This window comes from Macaca fascicularis, chromosome 8, assembly GCF_037993035.2.
Source record: "Macaca fascicularis isolate 582-1 chromosome 8, T2T-MFA8v1.1".
NCBI classification, from domain to species: Eukaryota; Metazoa; Chordata; class Mammalia; order Primates; family Cercopithecidae; genus Macaca; species Macaca fascicularis.
This window is the reverse complement of record NC_088382.1, coordinates 10682501-10707132: the sequence shown is the minus strand read 5'-3', so window position 1 is coordinate 10707132 and position 24632 is coordinate 10682501. Positions and strand designations below refer to the sequence as shown.

The following is a 24632-nucleotide window of genomic DNA, read 5'->3' as shown; positions in this document are numbered from 1 at the left end:
TGATTTGTTTTTGGTGCTGCGATTTTTCACTGTTGTCCAATTGTCCTCTGTTTTTCCATCACATATCTTTTGTTTTGGGGGCAGCCCCCCACTTGCATACAGTCCCTGGTCACCATGGGGGAGGGCAATGAGCTTCCCCTTCTCCTCCAGCTTGGAGAGTCAGTCTCGCCTTCCGGGTACCCACAGCAGCTGCGGACATTTGCCTCATTCCCACTGGGACCTTCCTGGGGGACTCCCTGCCTTGCTGCTCCTCATCACGGGTCCCAGCTGGCAGTTGTCGCTTGCCTTCCAGGTCAGGGAGGAGCACTGGGACCTCCTGGGACACAGGATGAGTGGGGGCAATGCTTGGCAGGGAGGGGAGCAGCCCCTCCCAGTGACTTGCCCAGCACCACGTTCGTCCCCATGCAGCCCCTCCTGATATAGAGAGCATGCCGCTATTGGGGACAAAACCCACTCTTGGTTTACTTGCACCTTAAAACACCATATTGCACACTGTAGGAGCTGGGAGGGACAAACACAACAGAACCTCAGTTCTCCTGGACATGTATGACTAGAGGCGTGACTCTGTCATCTTTCAGAGCCCCTGCCCCAGATTTGAGACAGCCACCTTATCCTTAGCATCTGTGGAGAGGACCTGGGCAGGATCAGGGCCCAAAATGCTCAGTGTCCTCGAGGGGCCTGCTGCAGAGATGGGAGTGGCTGATCTGAGGCCAGGGCTTGTGGGTCACATAGGGACCTTACTTAATTCCTATCTGACTTGTATCCTGAACCACCATGACTTTGTGACCTGGAGAAGGAGCCACAAAGAAACAGATAACAAGAGAGACTGTGAGATCATATTTTGTTGGGGGGTTGACAAATTTTTATTACCATATTACTGAGATAAATGCACTTTATTCCAGCCCCACTGTGACCCTCCTCTCGGCTGATTGGTGCAGTAGCAACTGGATTGGTCAGTAGAAACACTTGATAAGTCAGTCCAGACCTCTTAGGAGCATGTGGTATGGGTTGGGTTGGCATGGGGTTAATAACATGACCTGATTAGCTTGTACTTCTTGCTGACTGGCAGCTCTGAGAGTTTAGTCTGATCCAAGACTCTTCCAGTCCTGAGATGATTTTGTGTCTAGTGGCTAACCAGGACCTCCAAGATGGTAGCTGCTGTTCCTGGAATCTCCAGTTAGGTGGTGTCCCCTGGTCACCCAGTCCCCACTGCTTTCTGCACCCTCCTTACCCAGAGGATATGAATTATAGGCATCTCCGGTTGAGCACAGGACAGGGAGCTCATCCCTGATTGGTTTATGCCTGAATTTGCATTATTGTGGGTGCATTGTCAAGCAGTTTTACTATGCCCTTTTCTAGGAAGAAAGTCAAACAATTTGAAGTGCATGAGACATTCACAAAACAAAATAAAAAGCAATGTCAGTATCATCTTCTTAAGCTTTTGAACATGTTCCGCAGATCCCCTTCAACATCCAGAAGCTGACTTTGACCCAGTCTTGGTCTAATTAACTGCTGCTCTGCAAGCCCTGGGCTCTCAAGATTTGTTTCTTGTCCTCATATCTTCTTGGCGGAGGACACATCACTGCCATCAGCAGAGGTTGTCCTCCCAGATCATGTGGCTTTGGTGTGTGCCCCTGGGAGCAGAGAAGGGGCTGGGGCATGTGCCCAACCCACCAGATGGGAGGCACCCACTGTGCTATGGCTGGACAACAGATGTCCCTGTTGGAGACTCTTCTGTCTCCATTTCACACTCTACTGGTAATCAATAGTTAGGACTCAGTCAACGAATGACTTTTCTGTTTAATAAATTTGTTTCTGTGGTGAAACATGCCATTGATTTTGAAACAAATTTGTAGATGGTGGGTTAGGTTCCCAGGTTAGCCCACCCTCCCCCCAATTCTTACTGAACCTATACAAAGGGTTTAAAGGATCTTTGGTTCTTCGGCCCCCAAATACGTGCCTTGGCAGAGTTTCAATGAGAAAATGTAATTAGAAACTCCACCTTGGTTTCTAGGAATAGAGCTGTCATTTCTTGGTTGTAAAGAACTTGCTATTCTCTCATTATGGAATGGAAAGTAGCTCTCAGATTTCCCCTTATTCTTTTATCCCTAGAGCAATATATGGTGTGGGGGATTTTCAGAGGGTTTTTATCACAGTGTAGAAATGAGAAGGAAAATGACTTCTTCCCCTGTGCTATCTTTGTTTTTTATCCATTTAAACCTGAATGGCAAAGTGATTTCATCACATGTGCCACCTCTAAGTGATAAGAGACTGTATGGGTACTGTGTTGAGAAAAGATTCTGTGGTCACATTCAAGGATCAAGAAAGTGTGCGGTGGTTGATTAGTGATGTCTGCCATGATTATGGTCGTGGAGAGGAGGTGACTAATGTGTATTTGCCATTCCTGAAACAGACCTGTTAGAAAGTAAACTTCACACACAGGTGATAATACCAGCCTAACTGTTATATAGAGATTGTATGTACTGGACACCATTCTGAGTGCTTTTTGTATGTAATTCTCAAAACACCCCATGAGGTAAGTACAAATGAGGAAACTTACAATGAAGAAACTCTTACAGATGAGGACACAGAGGCATGAAGAGATACTGTTGTAAACAACCTACTGCACTGCTAGTCATAGAAAAGTTCAGCACATTTGATAATGTACAGTATATAATTGATAATGATCATAGATGACTATATACTTTCAGTCATTATTTTAGAGTGTGCTCCTGCAGTAATAAAAAACTTTAAAATAGCCTGAGGCCGGTACTTCAGGAGGTGTCCAGAAGAAGACGTTGCTACCATAGGAGATGACAGCTCCAAGTGTGTTATTGCCCCTGAAGACCTTCCAGTGGGACAGGATGTGGAGGGTGGAAGACAGTGATATTAATGATTCTGATCAGGCTTAGGCGAGTGTGTGCATTTGTGTCTTCGTTTTCAACAGAAAATTTTAAAAAGTAAAATATGAAAATTTTAAAAATAGGAAGAGCTTATAAAGATATAAAAATATTTTCGTATACTTGCACAATGTGCTTGTGTTTTAAGCTGTGTTATTATAAGAGTCGAAAAGTAAAAAATAGTTTAAAAGTTTATAAAGTAAAAAGTTACAGTAGCTGAGGTTAATTTAGTATTGAAGAAAGAAAATTTTAAAAAAAATTGAATGTAGCCTAAGTGCGTGATATTTATAAAGTCCATGGTAGTGTTCAGTAATGGCCTGGGCCTTCACACCCACTCACCATTCATTGGCTTACCCAGAGCAGCTTCCAGTCCTGCAAGTTCCATTTGTCATAAATACACTAGACAGGTGTATCTTTTTTTAAAATCTTTTATACTGTGTTTTTACTGTACCTTTTCTGTGCTTATAGATATCTAGATCACAAATACTTACCATTGTATTACAGTTGACTACAGTATTCAGTATAGTCACATGTTGTACAGGTCATGGCCTAGGGGTAGTAGACTATACCACATAGCCATAGTCTAGGTGTGTAGTTGGCTCTACCATCTAGGTTTGTGTAAGTGCACTCTGTGTTGCACAATGACAAAATGACCTAACAACACATAGATTTCCCTGACTGTATCCCTGTTGTTAAGTGAGACATGACTGTGTATCTATATTTTTAACTTACCAAGTAAAGTATCTTTCATAATGGCTAAAGAGATTTTTTAGTACCATTTACCTCATTCGCTAATTTAAAAATTACTCATCAAATGCCTGTTCTGTGTCCATACACTGAGAGAGGATTATGGAAATGGGGAGTCAAAGAGCTACGACCGCTGCCCTCCCTGAGCTTGCAGTCTACTGATAGATGCAGTCCCTGTCCAAACAATAGCATAAGCACAGAGTGCTACTTGGGTGAGTGCTGCAGAGCAAAGGCCCTTGGTCCCAAGAGACCAGGGTGGCTGTGGTGGATGGATGAGGGATGCTGGTGTTCTGACTGAGCAGGTGCTTTCAGGCTGTGCCGAAAAGCTTTGACTCTGGCCTCAGAGTCGTGGGGTGCCTTGGAAGGGGAGGAGGGGTCGTGGAGTTTGTGTCACATGATTAGATGTTTTTCCCTTTGGAAAGATAATTGTGGCTACACTGGGAAAAATGAATTGGACATGGGATATAGAAGAGTTAGAAGGCAGATGTTGGAGTCCAGGAAAAGGAGTCATGATACTTGGGGATAAGGAGGCTTGGGTAGTGAAAAAAGAAGTGAGGGGGATGCTGCAGGTATCTGGGAGGGGACAGTCGCTAGCTATGGTGGCAGATTGGATGTGGGGAGTGAAGGGAAGAGAAGGGATAAGGACAGCTAAAAAGCAGGAGCATGGCAGGCCTGTTCCCAAAGGTGGGGGATGCTGGCAGAGAAGCCGTTTTAGGGTGGGAGGACATCTGTGTGGTGTTGCGGTGTTCAGAGGAGATGTCAGATAGGGTGCACTTTGGATTGGGAACATGTGGGTTTCAGCTGAGCCATTGACAGACTTCAATGGATTGTCCTGGGAAACCAACTGCTGTGGAAAAAATAGAAAAATCTATAATTTTGATTTTTTGAATTCAAACATTTTCACCCTAGACAATAAGAAAAGAATCTAACAATGACAAAGGAAATTAATAAAAATAAATGTCTTGCATAGTCTTTCTATTTTCATTTTTATGTTCTCCTGCCATTTGTTTCCCATAAATATTCGTATTTTAATTAGTTGTCATTATAATCTACGTAGAAGACATAATAGGGTTGTGTTTCCTTACCATTATCCCAAATATTTTCCCACATTTCTATATTTCTCTCAAGGCTGCATTTAAAATATGTTGGGTAATATTCCATTCATTTGATAAATCATAAATGACAATTTTCTAAGCAATTTCTCTACTTTTGGATATTTAGTTGATTTTAAGATTTTATTAATACAGGTAATACTTTCATAAATGTTATGTATATCGCCTTTTTTCCTCTTGCATTTTTTTCTTAAGATAAATTCTTACAAGTGGGATTCATGGGTTTAAAGAGTTTGAATAGATTTCTGACTTGTGATATGGGTCAAGGCAAATGTTTTCCAAACCACTGACAGGGCTGTGAGGCAAGAACCAAAGGGCAGATCTTTGATCTCCACATGGAAGCTCAGCATGTTTATTTGAATTCAGTAACCAGTGGTTCTAACCAGATCAGTGAATGCTTGACAAGGTCCTTCTGTCACACATCTAGGACCTTCCATCACACATCTGCTAATCATGCCAGTTAGTGGCTACAAACCTCTCTCAGGCCACTGAGCTCACCACCGTGCCCTCAGAACCCTGGGCTAGCTCCTACCTTTTCCCAGGCTTTCTGCTTGTAGGAATGCCACAATAACTTCAGAACTACTGGAAGCCCCAGAAGGGAACTGATGGAATCCCTAAGGGCTACCTGAACTAGTGAACCCTGAAAGCCTCAGGCTCTAAAAGATGTGCATCAGTACTGCAGAGGCTGCCTGTGGTTCCCATGGGTTTGGATGGGTGCTCAAGATCTTCCATGACCTGGTCTCAGTCTAAGAGATTTACTTGCCATTGCTTCTCAAAATAGCACCTCCACTCCACCAAGACAGATTATTCTCTGGCCCAGGAAGATGACTCCTGCCCCTCACTCAAGTTGCTCCCTCACCCTCGCCTTTGCAAACCTGACTTCTCCTTTGGACTCCAGGAGTGGCAGTGCCTTCAGGCAGCACGTCTGACTTCCCACCCAGCAGCTCTCCTGCTACAATCTCCTGCACTCCTGCAGAACTCTCCGTCCACATGGCAGGACTTAGCACATAATTATATGCCTTCTTTAATGTTTGTTTTTGCAATTGTTATTTCTTGAAGATAACTGTACTCTCCTTGAGGGCAGGAACCGTGTCATCCTTCCCTAGACCCCTCCAAGCCTGGCTTCAGTGCTGAGCCCTTTGCCTGAGCCCAGCCAATCCAGTGTGACCCATTACATCAAAGCGTCTGTGCCCATGATGCAGTGTGAAGCGTCTTAGCTATCCTTGTCTTTTGTGTTTTCCACATAAGTGCTCATATTCAAAACTTGCTGAGGATATCATTAAAAAAATGCTCATAGATGGGGAATACTCATATTCTCTATTGATCACAGTTTGGGGGATTGTAAGATCAAGTTAATGCTGGAAAACAATAACCTGGTCACTTATTACTTCTGAGTCCTTGATGTCTACTAGGGTGGGAAGGGTGACTGGTTAGAAGGACCTGGGGGGATAAGGAGCAGTTGGAGGCACTGGAATATCTCTCTGGCCCTTAAGAAGGCTTGTATCTTTGGCCTGGGTGAACAGTGCTTGTGTTATAGTGAAATGACATGTTCTGCTATTGTGTTTCTCGAAAAATTGGTTCCAATGGTACCTTGCCCTTTTTACTTCTCACTTTAAATACCGAGTGCATCAGTGTTCTGATTGTTAGGAGTCTTCAGGGGGACCCACCCCCAGTTCAGCCTGGAAGTTGGAGCTTTCCTTGTTTTCTAGAAATGGCCTGGCACAAGAGGGACTCTGGCCGGATATCAGGAGCCTTCAGGCTGGGCTGGGTCTGTAGCCACCCATTGTCCAGCTCTGCACAAGCTCAGACCTCAGCCTGCTCGTTTATAAAATGACATACCTGAACTAGATGATCTCTAGGCCCTTCTGCAACAGAGATTAAAAACAAAACGATTGAAGCTCTCTTCAGAGGGTAAGCTGGGGTGCATTTTTAACTCAAAGGAGAAATAGGCTCATTGACACATTTAATGACATGTGTTAGTATGTGTTAGAACTTTACACTTAAACTTGCATTTCTTTCTTTCTTTTTTTTTTTTTTCTAGCCAAACATCATGTCAATGGCAACAGAACAGTCGAACCTTTCCCAGAGGGAACACAGATGGCTGTATTTGGTAAGATATCAACTCTGAAAGAAAACCCAAATTGTGTGCAAAGACTAGTGCCAAATTTCTTAGTTTTAGCAAGTGTCCTCAGGGCTTCAAAATCTGGGCTCTTCTAGATATTTACAAGTTGTTACAGCCAAGAAAACTATTGAGTTCCTAGTAATTTCTGGGGTTGGAAAAGCTTATTCTATAGAATTTAGTGTGCTTTATTTTCTCACGTTGACAACCAAATATCAAACTGAGTATGCTATTTCTTATGTCCACACTGTGAATTAACCTGCTAATTTAGGGTTTGAGTTTTTCTTTGCTAGCAGGGATTTCTTTTTTCCCCACATGGATATCTCTCACTTTGTTAAAGACTGGGATTTAAGTAGTTTTGACTTGTTATTCCACAAAAATCAGTCTAATGGAATGATCTCTTTCTTCTCCATCATGAATTAAGCACGCTCCTTAAGAGAAAACATTAATTAAAAATGTTTTCAGCAAAGTCCAATCACTGAGTGGTATACTTACAATGTATAATTATGTGTTTGAGCGGAACTTCTCTGTTAAAATTCCAAACTGTTTGGTGAAGAGGTCCTTTTTAATCCGCGTTTCCTTCCCTCCATGCCTCATGTCATCTAAACTTCCTTCAGAATATCTCTGCACATGGCCCTTTCTTTGCCTGCCTTCTTTTCTCCATTCCTTTCCTTCCTTACCTCTCCTTCCTTTGGGCCCCCCTCCCACCTCCCCTCCCCTTCTCTCTAGCAATGCTCTGGGGTTCATCCCTGTGTTACCCACTGAAAATGACAACCTCTGTCCTCTGGAATTTCAACTGGACATTCATCTGCCTCCCCTGGTTCCTTCCCCTCTACCTTTAGACAGGTTCTGTGATGTCTCTCATCCTAAAAACGTGAGGTCCCCTGATTTCACGCCTCCTGTAGGCTTCTGTCCTACTCTGGTCTTGATGGTAGTCTCCTTTGAGGGTACAAAACCGCTTTGAAGCCCTGAAGTGCGTTTGAACTGGAAATTAGCCTCAGTACAACCTGGTCTGTAAATAAGCACATTCAAAATAGATTGTTCCCTTATTCCCAGAGATGGAACCAGAATTAGGCATCAGTGAGGATTAGCAGCTGGAGAGTTATAAACAGGGACACAGTTCCACCTCAGTGTTGGTAAATCATGCTCTGTGTAGGCTATCACCTTTTAAAATATGATTAGAGATCATTGTGCTCAGAAATTTAAATGGAGAAGTTGATTTTGTAGAAGGCCTAGTGGACTCTCTAAAACATGTGCTAAAATGTTTGATTTGCTAACTTTCCTGTCCCAGCATGGTGTCTGTTATCATGGGACAGCAAATGTCACATGTATCAATGTTCAGAGGGTTCTTTTGATGATTTATTTATTTATTTTCCAGTCTCCCAGATTTGCCAACCCCAGGCATATGAGAAACTAGGTCTTATGTCATATTGGGAAATAGTAAATGACACTAACCCATTATTAGTGGGTTTCCCTCTGTTGTGATATTGAAGTAAAACTTCTTTCTTGAAGGGCAGACTCAGTACCAGATGGGCTGATGACATTGTTTGACTACAGAATTGGAAATACAGGGAATAAGGTTCTGTGGCAAGCCTTTTTTTTGTTTGTTTGTTTGCAGCAGGGGTTTGGGGTGGACAGGTTTGGTTTATAGCAGCTTACTCAACATTCTTACCTAAGGCCTTCATTGTTTGACTTTCAGCAAGCAACTTCCCCTCTCTAAGCCTCCATTTTCGGTGAGGAGGCTGACGGGTGAGCTCTAAGGCCTCTGCAACTCTAAGCCCTTGGCCTTTACCTCTTATGTATTCAGGACTGAAGGCTCTTGGAGCAGGAGGCAGCCCCTGGGAGGCCCACTGTGCATGGCCAGCATGTGTGGTTTTAGAAGAGATGAATCATGTGCACAATTTCTACAAGTTAACAACATAGAAGAGGCAGAATTATACACATCATAAAATAGAATACGTTTGACATCTAAGAATTCTTACTTTAGAAGTGCAGTTTAGCTCTTCCAGATGCTTAAATTAAGGCCCTATTTTGGTTAAGTATATGCAAGCATTTCATATTAATGTCTTCAGAATGATTCTCACTTTCTATTGCTTGTTCCCTGGCCTAGGGTGGAGTAGAGGATTTGAGTGGTTTATCACTGCAATGGAAAGGTCAGCTCAGCACAATGCTTGACTCTTGGGAATACATTGGACATTTCATCCTGCCAGCCCCTTGCAAAGCTGATGGACTCATACTCCTCTTCCTAGCGAGGCCATGTGACTTATCCAGAGCCACTTGGCCACGGAGGTGGTTGTTGGAACTAGAGTTTGAGCCCAAGTCTAATTGACCCTGAATCCATGTTCTTGTCATGATGTTCCCTGACTCTCTCTGCACTGGTTCAAGGAACCCTGGGAAGGCCTGATAGATTCAGAGACAACTTTCAGCTGGATCCATGCACAAAAGCATGATTTGCAGCCAAGCCCATTTAGCACATCAATTTGTATACTTGCATGCCTTCTCAGAGTGCCCTGAAGGAGTCTTGAGAAGTAGCCTTTGCTGAGAGAATACTGGTTGGAGCAACATCTACTACTACTATCATGCTTTTCCATTTGACTGTAGTAGCATGTATTCATGCACAAGAGGATGTCTTACATTCCCTTGACTGTGAGTTCGCCAAAACAGTGATGGCACTTGTACTTGTTCAAACCCATTCTTCAGCCTTGGAGGTCTTCATATTTTGTGATAAAATAGTATCATCAATTACAATATCATTTTTTTTTTTTTGAGATGTGTCTCACTCTGTTGCCCAGGCTGGAGTGCACTGGCACAATCTCAGCTCACTGCAGCCTCCACTTTCTGAGTTCAAGTGATTCTCTGGCCTCAGCCTCCCAAGTAGCTGGGATTACAGGCATGCATCACGACACCCACCTATTTTTTTTTTTTGTATTTTTAGTAGAGATGGGGTTTTTTCCATGTTGGCCAGGCTGGTCTTGAACTCCTGACCTCAAGACATCCTCCCGCTTCAGCCTCCCAAAGTGCTGGGATTACAGGCATGAGCCATTGCACCTGGCCACAACGTCATTATCTATTGGTTAATCATTTGAATATACCTTACCTTTAGAATGCTACCAACATAAGAACTTTGAAATTTAATCCGTTCTACAAATGACTATTGAACTGCCATGAAGCTTTTAGATTAGAATGTGAAATGTCAGGAAGGACAGATAGAGTGTGGGATAAAGGCATTCCAATGTGAGAAATGCATGAATGGGTCATATCAAGGGATCAGAGAATAGATAGATGATTCCTTAGAAACTGTCCCTGGCCTACAGTCTTCACAGATTTTCTTTTGTAGCCCAACAGTTAGTTTTTCTTCTGGTCTTGTTTTTCTGCCCCCACCATTCTTAGCTTCCTCTGTGGCTCTCCCTCTCCTCTGCCCTTTCAGACAATGAGAACAAAGGTAATAGGCTTGGTCCTCCTGGGGGCTTCTCCTGCCTGTGTGTGATGCTCTCTTTCAAGTCAGTGGGAGCCCTCTGCTTGCAAGCTGGAAGTGGAGCCACACATTTTGCAATTACTTCCTGTCTTTGTTCCTGGTGGCTGTGAGTGCCCTTTGGCTCTCACCCCTTTGATGTTTAGAGCGCCCGCCCTGTGTAGTGGGCATCATTGTGCTTCTTTATAGGCAGATAAACTGAGGCACTCAGATTAAAGAAACATGGCAGAGGCTTCCTCAGATATGAGAATATCTTTTGCCACCCTGCTGGGCCTGTCTTAGAAAGGTTTTCTCTGGCTGTCAATATGTTAATGAAAATGACAGTCCGTTGACCACGGGCCACTCTGTCCACGTGGAGGGCCTGGTTCCAGCCTCTGTGGAGGTGTTTGTTCTCAGCACAGACCAGCTACTCATTGCCTTAAAAATACTCCACAGTCAAGAAGATGTAATTTCACAAGAAAATCAAAGCTTACTAATTGAAAAGACTGGAAAATGCAGGGCAGGGGATTCCAAGCTTAATTTGTGAAGATTTTTGGTACAATTAAAAAATACCTCATACAAAAAATTAGCTGGGCGTGGTGGCATGCACCTCTAATCATAGCTACTTGGGAGGCTGAGGCAGGAGAATTACTTGAACCCAGGAGGCGGAGGTTGCAGTGAGCCGAGATCGTGCCACTGCACTCCAGCCTGGGTAACAGAGCGAGGCTCTGTCTGGAAAAAAAAAAGTAAACTTTACTATCTTTGAACATAAATTTGTCATCCAAACTAGGATACATTTGAGAGTGAAAACGGTGCTATGAACAATTATATTGAAATAATGAGGGATAAACCTGGAGGATATTAGGTAGCTAGGATATAATGTGTCCCTGTTATGAGGTCGTATATTATAAAATATTGAACCAAGAATAGTAAATATACACCGAGTTAAGTAGAAATGGAAAAATAATGAACTTGGATAGACAAAATAAAGTGAACAAATGAAAAAATTTCAATGACATAGATTGGATTGTATATAATGTCACATCCCCACTAGTAGTTATGCTAACTTTGGAGATTATATTCAATAAATATTGTTGTATTCTTTCTGAATAATTTCAGTTTGAAAGTTAGTTCATATTCATAAAACCTAGTTTATGATAATTCAATAAGGGTAAGGGAGTGGATCTGATTTTACAGTTGCAGTTTTAATATTGTAACTAATACTTTCCAGGGATGTAGGGTAATTATTTCTTCATTACTTGAGATATTCAGATGCTAGAGTGGTCATCCTTAACCGGTTCGGAAGTGGCTATGTAGCCTTTAAGACCCTTTCTTCTCAATTACTGAGAATTGACTTTGTTTTGGAACATTGAAACATTAAAAAAAAAATTCTGCTAACTCAAAATTCTTTGAACTCATCATTATTTATTTTTTTAATTGAAAATGTTTGTGGGTGCACAGTAGGTGTATATATTTACGGGGCGTGTGAGATGTTTTGAGACAGGCATGAAATGTGTAGTAATCACATCATGGAAATGGGGTGTCCATCCCCTCAAGCATTTATCCTTTGTGTTAGACAATCCAATTATACTCTTTTAGTTATTTTTAAATATACAGTTCTTACTATAGTTACCCTGTTGTGCTATCAAATGCTAGGTCTCATTCATTCTTTCTCACTATTATGTTTTGCATCCATTAACCATCCCCATCTTCTTGTGTACCCCTACTACCTACCCTTCCCAGCCTTTGGTAACCATCATTCTACTCTCATCTCCATGAGTTTAATTGTTTTGATTTTTAGATCCCACAAATAAGTGAGAACACATGATGTTTGTCTTTTTGTGCCAGGCTTATTTCACTTAACAATGTTGTTGCAGGTGATAGGATCTCATTCTGTTTTATGGCTGAGGAGTACTCCATTGTGTACCACATTTTCTTTCTTTTTTTTTGTTTTTGAGACGGAGTCTCGCTCTCACCCAGGCCGGAGTGCAGTGGTGTGATCTCGGCTCACTGCAACCTCTGCCTCCCGAGTTCAAACGATTCTCCTGCCTCAGCCTCCCAAGTAACTGGGATGACAGGCGCGCGCCACCACGCCTGGCTAATTTTTTTGTCTTTTTAGTAGAGACGGGGTTTCACCATGTTAGCCAGGATGGTCTTGATCTCCTGACCTCATGATCCACCTGCATCAGCCTCCCCAGGTACCACATTTTCTTTACCATTCTTCTGTTGATAGACACTTAGGTTGCTTCCAAATCTTGGCTATTGTGAACAACTGCTGCAGCAAACCTGGGAGTGGAGAGGTATCTTCGATACACTGATTTCCTCTCTTTTGGGTACATACCCAGCAGTGGGATTGCTGGATCTGAAGATATGAACCTGTACCATTTAGGAACTCGTGTCCAGGCTATTTGGTGAAAGGTAAAATTCTGCAGTGAGAAACCTTAATGTTAAGAAATTGATACCAAGCAGCAACAGCAGAAGTACCTCTGCAAATTCTTTGGATTGTCATGAATTTTTAGGCTCCCAGTAACCTGATGGCAATGTCTCTCTGACCACAAACCACTGAAAACATGTTTTTTGGGTCAGATTCTCTGAAGATTTTTCAAACAAGTGGGGGGAGCAAAAGCCAAGCCGAGGCCTTAGGAAAATGTGCTGTTTGTCACATGGCACATCTCTGTTGACAGCCTAAGGTGCCGAGTGCTCACGGGACCTTTTCTTGAACAGCTGTGTGGATGGACTGGTCCCAGAGCAGGGGCCCGCGGCTGACAGCAGCCCAGAGACGTGCACCTCTCTGGGGTACTCACCTTCGGCCCCTCCAAGGAGAGTGAGATCCATGTAAGATGAGCCAATCACAAGAAATTGTTTCCCCCCTGGCGTGAGTGGGAGGTGAGTTTTGAATCAGCCCTGGTTATTTGTCTGCCAGCCAAGAAAACATCATTGGAAGCAGCCGGCAATATGTCAGACTTCAAAGGGAAGTGTCTTGGTGTCTCACTGGCACATATCCAGCATGATGTTGGTAAATAACCGAGTCCCGGTGTGGTGTATTTCTCCCTGAATCTTGACTGAAAACTACTGAAGCCCGTTCTGTGAGCTCTGGAGGGGCAACCACTCATTCCAGGAAAAAGGCCAGAACGAATGACATTGTAATGTGTTTATAATTAGCCAAACAATCTAAATTCACAAGATGGTCAGAACTGCAGGCTGCTAGCTGATGCAAAGTTCTTAAATGGTAGAGCACTTGGGGAGATAAAAATAGGCCTTCCTCCCTGGGTAATTTCAAGCACCTTGAGGGGGCAATGGTCATTGGAGACATGGTTTAAGATGCATTTTATTTTATATATCCTGTGCATGATTTCAACTTTTATTTTCTTCTTGAGTGTAGAGAAGTCAGATAATATAGAGAAGGAGAAAGAGACCTTTGAAAACCTGTGTTGAAAATCTCTTTTGGTTTGGAAAGCATGGGCTGTTATGGTGCAGCCACGTTGACCTGGGCTGGTCCAGAAAAGAACAAGTTATGGAATCACAGAGGAGGGTGGGTTTGGATGTTTAGAGCGTGGAACGTGCACTATAGGTTGGAGGATGGCGCACAATTCATTGTAGAGGGGAGTAGATTAGATAATGTTTCATATAATAACACTTCACTGGTATAGAGATCACTTATCCATCAACTTCACCCATTTGGGTTGTAAGTAAGAACCAGAAAGTGAAGCCGTCCTCCCACAAAAAGGTTATGGAGGAGTCTGTAAAGAATTCAGAATTCCCAGAGGTCACTGGAGTCCTATAATCCTGTTGACTCTAGATAAGTTTTTCCCACCTTCTTAAGCCCCATCTCTCATCTGTAACATGACGAGAAAGCTGTTTGCCTCCTAGGACTGTTGTCAGAGTGTCAGGAAATGATGCATCAAGCCCTTGGCATAGGGATGACAGACCAGACGGACAGGTGCTCCCTGGCGTACCACCTGCTCTCCTCACTCTGGATAAGCTGTGATCAGGTCCCTGGGAGAGTGACGCCAACATCACTAGGCTCTGTGGGATCCATCACCTCTCCTTCATAACACCAAATGAGTCCCGTAACTCGGGGATTTTGAAGGATAACAGACAGCATTAGTTGATAACTCACCTAATATTGGCTGGATACTGAGAAGCCCATATTATTAAACTCTCTGTCAGCCTCACTCTCACCACTTGTCCAAGTGAGACTGGTTGTTTGCTTCTGTGTCAATACAGAGCTCTCAGAAAATACTGTATTTCTCTTTTGGCCTCAACTGTAGAGCTGATCAGATGTGGCTAATTTTTTCACTCTTTGCAGTAGTGTACAGCGACCACCCACTTGACTGACCTTTTTACCTTTAAGTTTTGACGAGAGAGAGATTTATTTTACAAATGTGGTGGACATTTCTTAAATTTCTACAGAGAAAATACATTCAACAGGATGTGCAGGAGAAACAAATATTTTCTATTGCTTCTCTGTTAATTAAATTTTTTAAGAAGAGAAACATAGGTATAGAGAACAACTAAAACTAAAAAAGTTACTCATTATTCAGTTTAACCCAACTAGCATTTTTAAGAAAAATACAGAGCAATCAAGGATCAAATGCAGATAATATAAAACATAATATTCTTTTTCTTGTTCTCACTCTCCCCAGCCATTTATCTTGGGCCTTGTTATAAAATGGATTAAAGGAAAATTAAAATATATGCAAGACAGAGCCAGCTCACATGCATTAGAATTAGGTAAATATTAGGCCAAAGGAAAAGTAAGTGAAATGAAATACGCAAAGAATGCATGTCGTAATCTTACATAATTTATAAAACTTGATCATAAATTTGGCTCTATGTTTCCTAGCAACAACATGAAGAAAAATCAGTTGGTTGCATGATGGACTTCATTTTTAAAAAATTGTGGTAACATATACATAATATAAAATTTATCATTGTAACCATTTTTTAAGCATATGGTTCAGTGGTGTTAAGTACCTTCACATTGTTGTATAGCCATCACCACCATCTAGCTCCAGAATTATTTTATCTTCCCAAAGGGAAACTCCATAGCCACTAAGCTCTGTCTAGTCCTCCTTCCCCCAGCCCCTGGTAACCCCTATTCTGCTTCCTGTCTCTCTAAATTTGACTACTCTAGGGACCTCCTATAGATAGAATCATATAGTAATTACCCTTTTATGAATGGCTTATTCTACTTAGTATAATGTCTTCAAAGTTCATCCATGTTTCACTGTGTATGAAAATGTCCTTCTTATCTCATTGTATCTATAGACCACATTTGGTTTATCCATTCACCTGTCAATCAGTACTTGAGTTGCTTCCACCTTTTGGCTGTTGTGGATAAGGCTGCGATGAACCTGAGTGTACAAATCTCTCTTCAAGTCCCTGCTTTCCATTCTTTTGGGTGTATACCCAGAGATGGAATTGCTGGAGCATATGGTAATTCCATGTTTAATTTTTTGAGGAGCTGCCATATCATTTTCCACAACGGCTATACTTTTACATTGCCACCAGCGAACCACAAGGGTTCCAATTTCTCTGCATCCTTGCCAACCCTTGTTATTTATTTATTTTTTAAAATTATGGCCATCCTAATGGGTGTGAAACAGTGATGGATTTCAGTTTTACTTACTGATTCTAAAAATGTACATGCTTGGGGGAATCACACATATTTTGGATTCTGGAACCAGAAAGAAATTTCTTTCAAGAGTACTTAGGAGGACACTGTACTGCAAGGCATTTAGGAGGACACTGTACTGCAAGGCATTCAGCAGCGCTGCTGATGGCACCCTTGGAGTGAGCAGTGCGTGAGTCTCGTGGCTATTTGTCACACTGCTCTTCCCTTTGTGACCCTCTCCCAACAAGGGACAATTTGACCCTTGCCTCCCTGCAGTTGCTAGCATGTTTGTCTGGTGGCTCTGGTTTAACCCAGAAGTTAGTTGTATTACATCTAAAACAAGCAATGGACCAGCTATCTTTTAGGAGATTTTCTGTCAGTATCATTTCTCTCAGTTGAGTTTTAAAAGATATTTGTTTTTTACTTTGCAATTGTGAAAGATTTCAAACAAAAATAGCTTAGTATAATGAAGCCTTGCTCGCTCAGCTTCCACAGGTCTCAGTTATGGCTAAATATGCCTTGTCTACATCCCCACTCCCTCCCCCTTCTCTATCCTAGCATATTTAAAGCAGATCTCAGCTACCCTATCAACTCATCCATGAATATTTTGGTATATATCTCTAAAAGATAAGATGGATTTTTAATACCTAAAATATACTTTTTAAATATCATCAGATCTCCAGTGAGTCCATTTCCCCTGTTGTCTCATAAATGTTTTTTAAAACTGTTTCTCTGAATCATGAGCCAGATAGCCTATACATTGCAATTGGTTGATATAGTTTCTTTTCATCTGTAAGTTCACTCCTCTTTCTCTCTCTCTCTCTTTCCCTTGCTATTTATTTGTTTAAGAAATTAAATAATTCAGCCTGTCCTATTTCCTTCAGTCTTGACCAAATGATCATGTTCATTTGTCCTCTTGTATTTTCTACAAACCGAGAGTTAGAGGCCTGATCAGCATCTGTAAGTGGTGGTGTGTTTCATTCAGGAGGCATTTTATACCTGGTTCCTTTCCTTTTCTTTTCTTCTCCTCTTCTCCTCTTCTCTCCTCTCTCCTCTCTCTTGTCTTGTCTTGTTTTCTTTTCTTTTCTTTCATTCAGAGACAGAATCTCACTCTGTTGCCCAGGCTGGAGTGTAGTGGCGCAGCAGCTCACTGCAACCTCTGCCTCCCAGGTTCAAGCAATTCTTCTCCTCAGCCTCCTGAGTAGCTGGGATTATAGGCGTCCACCACCACACCCAGCCAGTTTTTGTTTTTTAGTAGAGATGGGGTTTCACCATGTTGGCCAGGCTGGTGTCTAACTCCTGACCTCAGGTGATCCACCATCTTGGCCTCCCAAAGTGCTGGGATTACAGGTGTGAGCTACTGTGCCCGGCCCTGGTTCCTTTTCTTTTGGTGAAGTTAGCAGCCCCTTACTGATCATTGTCTCAATCCATTATTTGCTTGGAAACTGCAAATATTCTAATTCTAGCATTTTTTAAATTTGTGAGCTGAAGTATTTCTATAAATAGAGACTTCTGTTTATCCACTCTTTGGTTGCTGTGAGGTCCAGTTTGCTGAAGAAAGCAGGATAAGCGGTGATTCTCCGTACCTACTGTTTTGCTCCGTGTATCTGAGCATGGCTTTAAGTGTATATTCCCCAGTCAAAGCATATGTGTGGATAGTGGTTTAAGTCAAAAGCCATTTAACAAGGGATAGAAACCTCCTTAATTTGACGGAATGACCATTTTCACTTGGGCATTTAACCAGATTATTGAAATTTGTAACCAGTTGGGTGAATACTTGAAAACAGAGCCACAGTACACAGATAGCCGCAACAGATTTGAGTAAAGCAAGAAGCAGGCACACTGTCAGGTGGCAGAAGGCAGGTTCTCAGGCAAAGCTCTCCCCACGGAGCAGCGATCTTCTCTGTCGTCCTCTCCCCAGATCTTGTGACCAGGGGACGTGCTGCAGTGCAGGTTTGAGTCCTGATCCTCAGTAGCTCAGGTTTAGAAAAGCAACTACAGAGAGGGCCTGAGGGTTGGAGGAGGTCTTGCTTCTAGATGTGGAATGCCTTCAAAATGTTGAAATGATAGAAATGGAGAAGCAGTCAAGAAAGTACAAAGCCCACTCAGGGATGCTGCCCACAGCGAAGATTAACAGCTGGGCCATTGCACCTGGAGCGCTTTTTCACGCCTCTGCTTAATAATTGTGAATGAGTTTGAGGGTAGCAGAAGACACTCTCCAGAGTAGATTTTCCATACTTCCAGTTCTCACAGAAGGTGTAGGTAAAACTGTCCGTGGTTATCACTGCCAAATGTTTGGGGATTCAAGAAGGGGAGATATTTACTGACCCACTCCTTTTTTAATCTTATACATATCTCATGTATATATTTTTGTAAGTGTTCTCAAATTCTTTTTTGGAACAATGTGTATGAATAAGGTAAATAAAAATAAAACAATTCCCATGAATGAAATTTGTTAGGTCCAGTACAATGTACACATTTTTTTTTTTTTTTTTCCTGGTAGGCAATCAAAATCAAACAGTGCCAGTTCTATTTTTCCAGGAATAACTGGGAATGTTACCACTGAAAGCCTAGGAAGTGGGATTCGGTTAAAGCAACATGGTTGAACCATATGGAGAAATAGACATTTAGCTTGGCATACCTTAGGCCCAAATAGTGTGAACAATGATGCAAGAACCTGTGAACTTTCCCTAAATTCTTACGTACAGAGTCTTAAAAGCCCATGATAATTGTATTATTATGTGTTCATAACCACTAGGTGTTATTAGGAGAAACACTTTTCATCATCCTGGGTCATCAGTGTTCCAGACTTAGACAAAGAATTATAGTTGACCAAGACCAAATTTCCTTGCTGAGCGCACTGACCTTGGGAGCAGCAGTGGTGCCTGCAGATGGATGTCCTTCTGATGTAGGTCCCACCCTATATACTTCCAGATTTCAGCTGAGATTCCAACATTCATGATAATATGGAAATAATCAGTGATACGGCATGGTAGACATTACCATGAACAAACTCAAAACGATCTTTCAAAAATATGCTTAGCATAAGCTGAGTGAACACATCCTCAGATGTGGCCTTCAAGAACCAAGCCTACTCAGGGTGAATCAGCGCTGTGTTTTTGTAGGAAAAGAAATCTTATTTTTTTGGCCATATGTCTGTTCTCTCCTAAAAACCCCTATACAGTCCTTTGAATCTCAACCATCTTTTAATGTGATGACCCTTTTCCAGTTTCCTGATTTCCATAATTCTGCCACTTGTCAGGTCAGGATGGAGCTGTTTCTAGTGGGAGCCTGCGTCCATCTTGCTTCCAGCACCCTCATATGGATTCAGTGCTTGGTGACATTCTTATTACCCTTTCTTCCACTAGCATTCTGTTTCCTCAGCATATGACCTTTGTCAGGGTGGCAGTGACACTCACATTGGGAAGCATGGAAGAGTTTTGATTCATCTCACAAGGACATTAAGGGAGGACTGGGGAGGGTCATCTGGGGAATTTCAGGAATGTGTTGACACTAGGAGCAGGAAGTCACAGCTACCTGAGGACAGATGAGCCCGGGAACCATTTCCCAGTTCCTTGCTCTTGGCTGAATAACTTGTGCCTGGCAGGTGTGTCTTTGACCAGGCCTAACGTTGAGAGCTCTTCAGTACAGATATGCAGTGGGGTGGCCACATAATGGGGAAAGCCCACTGGCATGGAGTCTGTGTGGGGCTCTACTTTCCCATGGGCAGAAAATGAGAGCTGCCTTCCCGAGCGAATAGCTGGTGCATGCTTTCATCCTGCTGCCAATCCTAGCACATAGGTCTGCAGTGACGCATAAGAAATGACCAGGCATCTGCACCAACTGAATGACAAATAGCTTTTCTTTTTTTTTTTTTTTTTTTTTTTAAGACGGAGTCTCGATCTGTGGCCCAGGCTGGAGTGCAGTGGCGCGATCTCGGCTCACTGCAAGCTCCGCCTCCCGGGCCGACGCCATTCTCCTGCCTCAGCCTCCCGAGTAGCTGGGACTACAGGCGCCCACAACCGCGCCCGGCTAATTTTTTGTATTTTTAGTAGAGACGGGGTTTCACCGTTTTAGCCAGGATGGTCTCGATCTCCTGACCTTGTGATCCACCCGACAAATAGCTTTTCAATTGCCGTGAAGGTTTCGGTAACTCTATTGAAGTTTTTGTCCCCTTTTTTCTCCCATATAAGACGTGTTTACTCTACCTCGCAACGAAGAGGCTGTTAAACACTTCTACCAGCACCACCCAGCTTTCCCATGTGTATATTAAGCTCCATATTATTAAAAAAAAGTGTGTGTGTGTGTGTGTATGTATATGTGTATATATGTGTGTGTGTGTATATATATATTTGTTCTTTACACTTAACTCTGAGATGAGAAAACTGAGGCTCAGAGACATTGACTTCCCCAGGGTAAGGCTACTAGTTAATGGCAGAACTAGTTAATGGTCTGGCACTGAGATGATTTATTCACATATTCATCAGATGGTTTATTTATTGCAACAGGAGACAAAAATCTCTCTCCTCTTAAGGAGCTTATACTCCAGTAGGGTGGGACAGAAAATTAGGTAAATATGTAAAGCATATGGCATGTCGGATTAGGATAAGTGCTGTTGATTACAATAAAGCAGGGGAAGAGAATAGGAAACGACAGGCTATCGTTGAGGGATTGTAATTGAAAATAATGCAGTCAGGGAAGGCATGAATGGAAAAGACCCGAGGGAGGTGAGAGAGGTTGTCTTGCAGAGATTTATGGAAAAAGTGTCCCAGACAAAAGGAAGGCAAGTGCAAAGGCCCTGAGGCAGGAGTGGCCTGGCTGAGGCCTGTGTGGCTGGCCTGTGATCAGCAAGGGAGGAGGCGGAGCAGCTGAGGTCAGAGACTAGGAGACCATGAAGGGCAATTCATGGGTAATTCGTGGGTAATTGTGGGGACTTTAACATTTATTTTGCATGCTATAGGAAGTCTAGAGGATTTAAGGCAGAGGTGTGACGTGACTTTTTTTTTTTTTTTTTTAAGTCACTTTGCCCTGTTGAAGATGGCATGTTTAGATTGGTGAGAGATGCAGCAGGAATACCACTTAGGAAGGTGTTGCCTCCTACTTCAGTACTTTTGGCTTGAACATAACCGCTTTTAATAAAAAAGAAGAATAATAAAGCTTTAGGCCTTGTAGACCTTTCTCAAATGCCATATTTTCATAGTTTTGTAAGGTTTTCTTTCCCTCTGTTTTAAGAAGTTAAATAGCCCTTTTAAATGACACATTAGCTTGGCTATTATCAAAAATTCAAAAGATGACAAGTGTTGTGAGGACTCTCACTGTTGGTAGGATTCTACATTGGTACAGCCATTATGGAAAACAGTATAGAGATTTGTAAAAAAATGTAAAACAGGACTGTTATATCATTCAACAATTCTACTTCTTCATATCTAAAGGCAGTGAAATCACTGTCTCAAAGAGATATTCATACTCTCATGTTCATGGAGACAGTATTCACAGCAGCCAAGATACAATGTCTATCCGTGGGTGCGTGGATTAAAACCTGCAGTACATATACACAATGGAATACCAGTCTTAAGAAAGAGGGAAATCCTGTCGTTTGCAACAATATGGATTAACCTGGAGGATTATGCTAAATGAAGCCAGGCATAGAAAAACAAATAGTGCACGATCTCGCCTATATGTGGAATTTTTGGAGAAGTCAAACTCATCAAAGCAGAGAGTAGAATGATGGTTACCAGGGGCTGGAGAGATGTTGGTTGAAGGGTACAAAGTTTCAGTTAGACTTGAAGAATAAGTTCTGGAGATCTTGGTGATGGTAGTTAATAATAATATATTGTACACTTGAAAATTGCTAAGAGAGTAGATTTTAAATGTTCTCACCACAAAACAATAAGTGTGTGAGGTGATAAGTATGTTACTTAGCGTAATTTACTTATTCCACAGTGTGTACATATATCAAGACATCACGTTGTACACTATAAATAAAATTGTATTTGTCAATTAAAAAGTAAATTTATAAAAAGTGACACTAGCAAAACACAGATACAAGTCCCCAGAGAGTATTTAGGTATTATTATCACTTTACTTACAGGTCAATATTACTTGCATTTTTAGATAGAGTGGTTTGAATTAAACCACTCAGAATCATGTTGAAAGTGTGCATTGGATCTCATACAAAATGGGTCATTTCATGAGAGTTGAAGTTGAGAAGCACTTCAGATTGTACTTCTGGTACACTTGGAATGGAGCACAGGTCAAAGGAACATTGTAATGTGATTTAGAATATGAAATCAGTGCTTGAAATAAGACTAAAAGGTATTAATGAAGTAAACCAGCATTTCCATCTATCTTTTAACTCTTTTACCTCCACAGACCACTGGGATAGAATGTCAGATACTGGTTATCAGCCAAATTTGGGTTTCAGTCAGTGAATTTGAAGACAGGTCAATAGAAATTATCCAAACTGTAGCACATAGAGAAAAACTCTTTTTATAGAATGAACAGATCCTCAGTGATTGTGAGAGAATGCCAGGTGGTGTAATGTATGTGCAATTGGAGTGTCACCAGAAGCCCAGACAGGTACTGGGACAGAAAATGTATTTGAGGAAATAATGACCACAAATTTGATGAAAAATTGTAGGGGTGGAATTAAGATGAATACCAAATCTAGAGGGTTAAATGCAGGGGTCAAATCAAGACCATGGTACAAAAGGTTTTGGGTGGGGAGAAAGATTAATGTAAAATGTGAAGACCCATCTTGCTCAAAGACCACCCCTGTTTCATTTTCCCACTTCCAATTCCTTTTAGAACAAATGGGTTTTGGTGACAGTGTGTTGAGATGGAATACACAGGCTTGGACTCACACCTGGGTTCAAATCCCAGCTCTACGTCTCACTAGTTCTAGGTCCATGGCAAATCACTACAGTCTGCATCCTAGGATCATCATTTGTTCAATGGAGATAATTATATCTCTTTGGCAAGGCAGGTCTAAATGGTATAGAATATATATGTTTTATAGGGTGGTGATGGGCACATCATAGCTAGGCCCTCAACATATAGTAGCTTCATTCTCCCACCAAACCAATTCTTCTTGTGGTTATCTGGTGTCACCATTCACCCACTTAGCTATAAACTGGATTAAGAAAATTACACTTTTTACAAAGGGCATCAAGAACTATGGAAATGATAGGATCATCTTTGCATTTTAGAATGATTGCTCCAGCCTCAGTGTGAAGAATGGCATGAGGGTGTGAGACAAGATTTGAAGAAACCAGGTTGGAGTGTCTTGCTACTCCCCACATACCTCTTCATACCCTTCCCAAACAAACAACTGTATTCTCCTTTTTCACAAAAGACCTTGATTTTCCTATTTAAACCACAGCTTCAACTATTACCAGAAAAAATTATCTGGGTCCCCTTTTCTCAAGGACAGAGAGGGCACACTCTTTAATGGGTTAGAGATGGGGGCTGGACCAGTCTTGTGCATGGAGGCCAGCGAACAGAGCTGAGAGTCCCTCTACTGAGAGTCCCTGGATTCATCACCACCTCATTTCTAAGAGATTTGATTACTTCTCCGTCAGAGAGAGACACTCCTAATAGTACAGCTATGATCATGTCATTCCTTTGCTGGGGAAATCTTGGTCACTAGAAAGATTCCTGTACTCCTTAGTCTGACATTTAAGGTCCCGTAGAACCTAATTTCAATCTACTCTGCTAGCCTTTTAAAAATGAATACTACTACTACGGCCAGGTGAGGTGGGCTCACGCCTATCATCCCAGTACTTTGGGAGGCTGAGACAGATGGATCACCTGAGGTCAGGAGTTCGAGACCAGCCTGGCCAACATGGCAAAACCCCGTCAGTACTAAAAATACAAAAATTACCTGGGCATGGTGGCGCATGCCTGTAATCCCAGCTACTCCGGAGGCTGAGGGAGGATAATTGCTTGAACCCGGAGACGGAGGTTCCAGTGAGCTGAGATCGCATCATCGCACTCCAGCCTGGGTGACAGAGTGAGACTCCATCTCAAAAATAAGTAAATACATACATACATACATACAACTTCTCACTCAACCTGTGTTGAGGCCTTGTCGTCTCATCCCTTACTCTAACCACTTCACACCCTCCCACGTATTCAATTGAAATGCTACTCTTCCTTGAAGTCTCTGTGACTTTCCTCAGTCCTTCCCCCTCAACCCTTCTTTGTGTCTTTGTTCATGGGATAAGGTTTATCGCCTTGCGTTATGATTAGAGATTGAATGGATTACCCATCTCTGCCTGTGCTTTTGGATGATAGGAACTGGTCTTGGATTACCAGGGCCTAGTCTCAGATATAAGCCCTGAATATAAATACTTGTTAGATGAATCACAGTCTTCACGTTGTCGATAGAAGTGGGAAAAATTCTTGGTATTCATTTATTTAATGTGCCCAGAGTTGAGTAAGAACTAATTTTAAAAGTTTAGGTTTGACTAGAGGAGCAAAAAGTCATAGAGAGGGACTTGAAGAGGAAGTCTCAAGGAAACTTCTGGAAACTTCTGTAGGCTTTAGCTGTTGATGGGCTGATGCTCTTTATGGTGACAGCTCTCGATTTGGTGTAGATGTCTCACCAGCCTAGTTTTCTGGGTACTCATTGGATGAGTGACACTCCGGGGCCTCAAAGAGGAGGGACGCAGGGTGCAGGTGCTAG

The 24632-nt window shown here is 42.2% G+C and overlaps 1 protein-coding gene across 34 annotated transcripts in view; it reads left to right on the top strand.

Moving 5' to 3' along the window:
• Positions 1-24632, top strand: part of MSRA (methionine sulfoxide reductase A) — a 413664-nt gene that overhangs the window by 138041 nt on the left and 250991 nt on the right. For 30 of the 34 annotated variants that reach the window (XR_012417021.1, XM_065518783.1, XM_065518790.2 and 27 more), the window contains one exon: positions 6801-6869. The exons of the other annotated variants lie outside the window; for them this stretch is intronic. Coding sequence is in view for 29 of the 30 variants with exons in the window: in XM_065518783.1 (XP_065374855.1) it covers positions 6801-6869 (69 nt within the window). In the remaining variant the exon portion in view is untranslated. The remainder of the gene's footprint in view (positions 1-6800; positions 6870-24632) is intronic. 34 annotated transcript variants of the gene reach the window in all.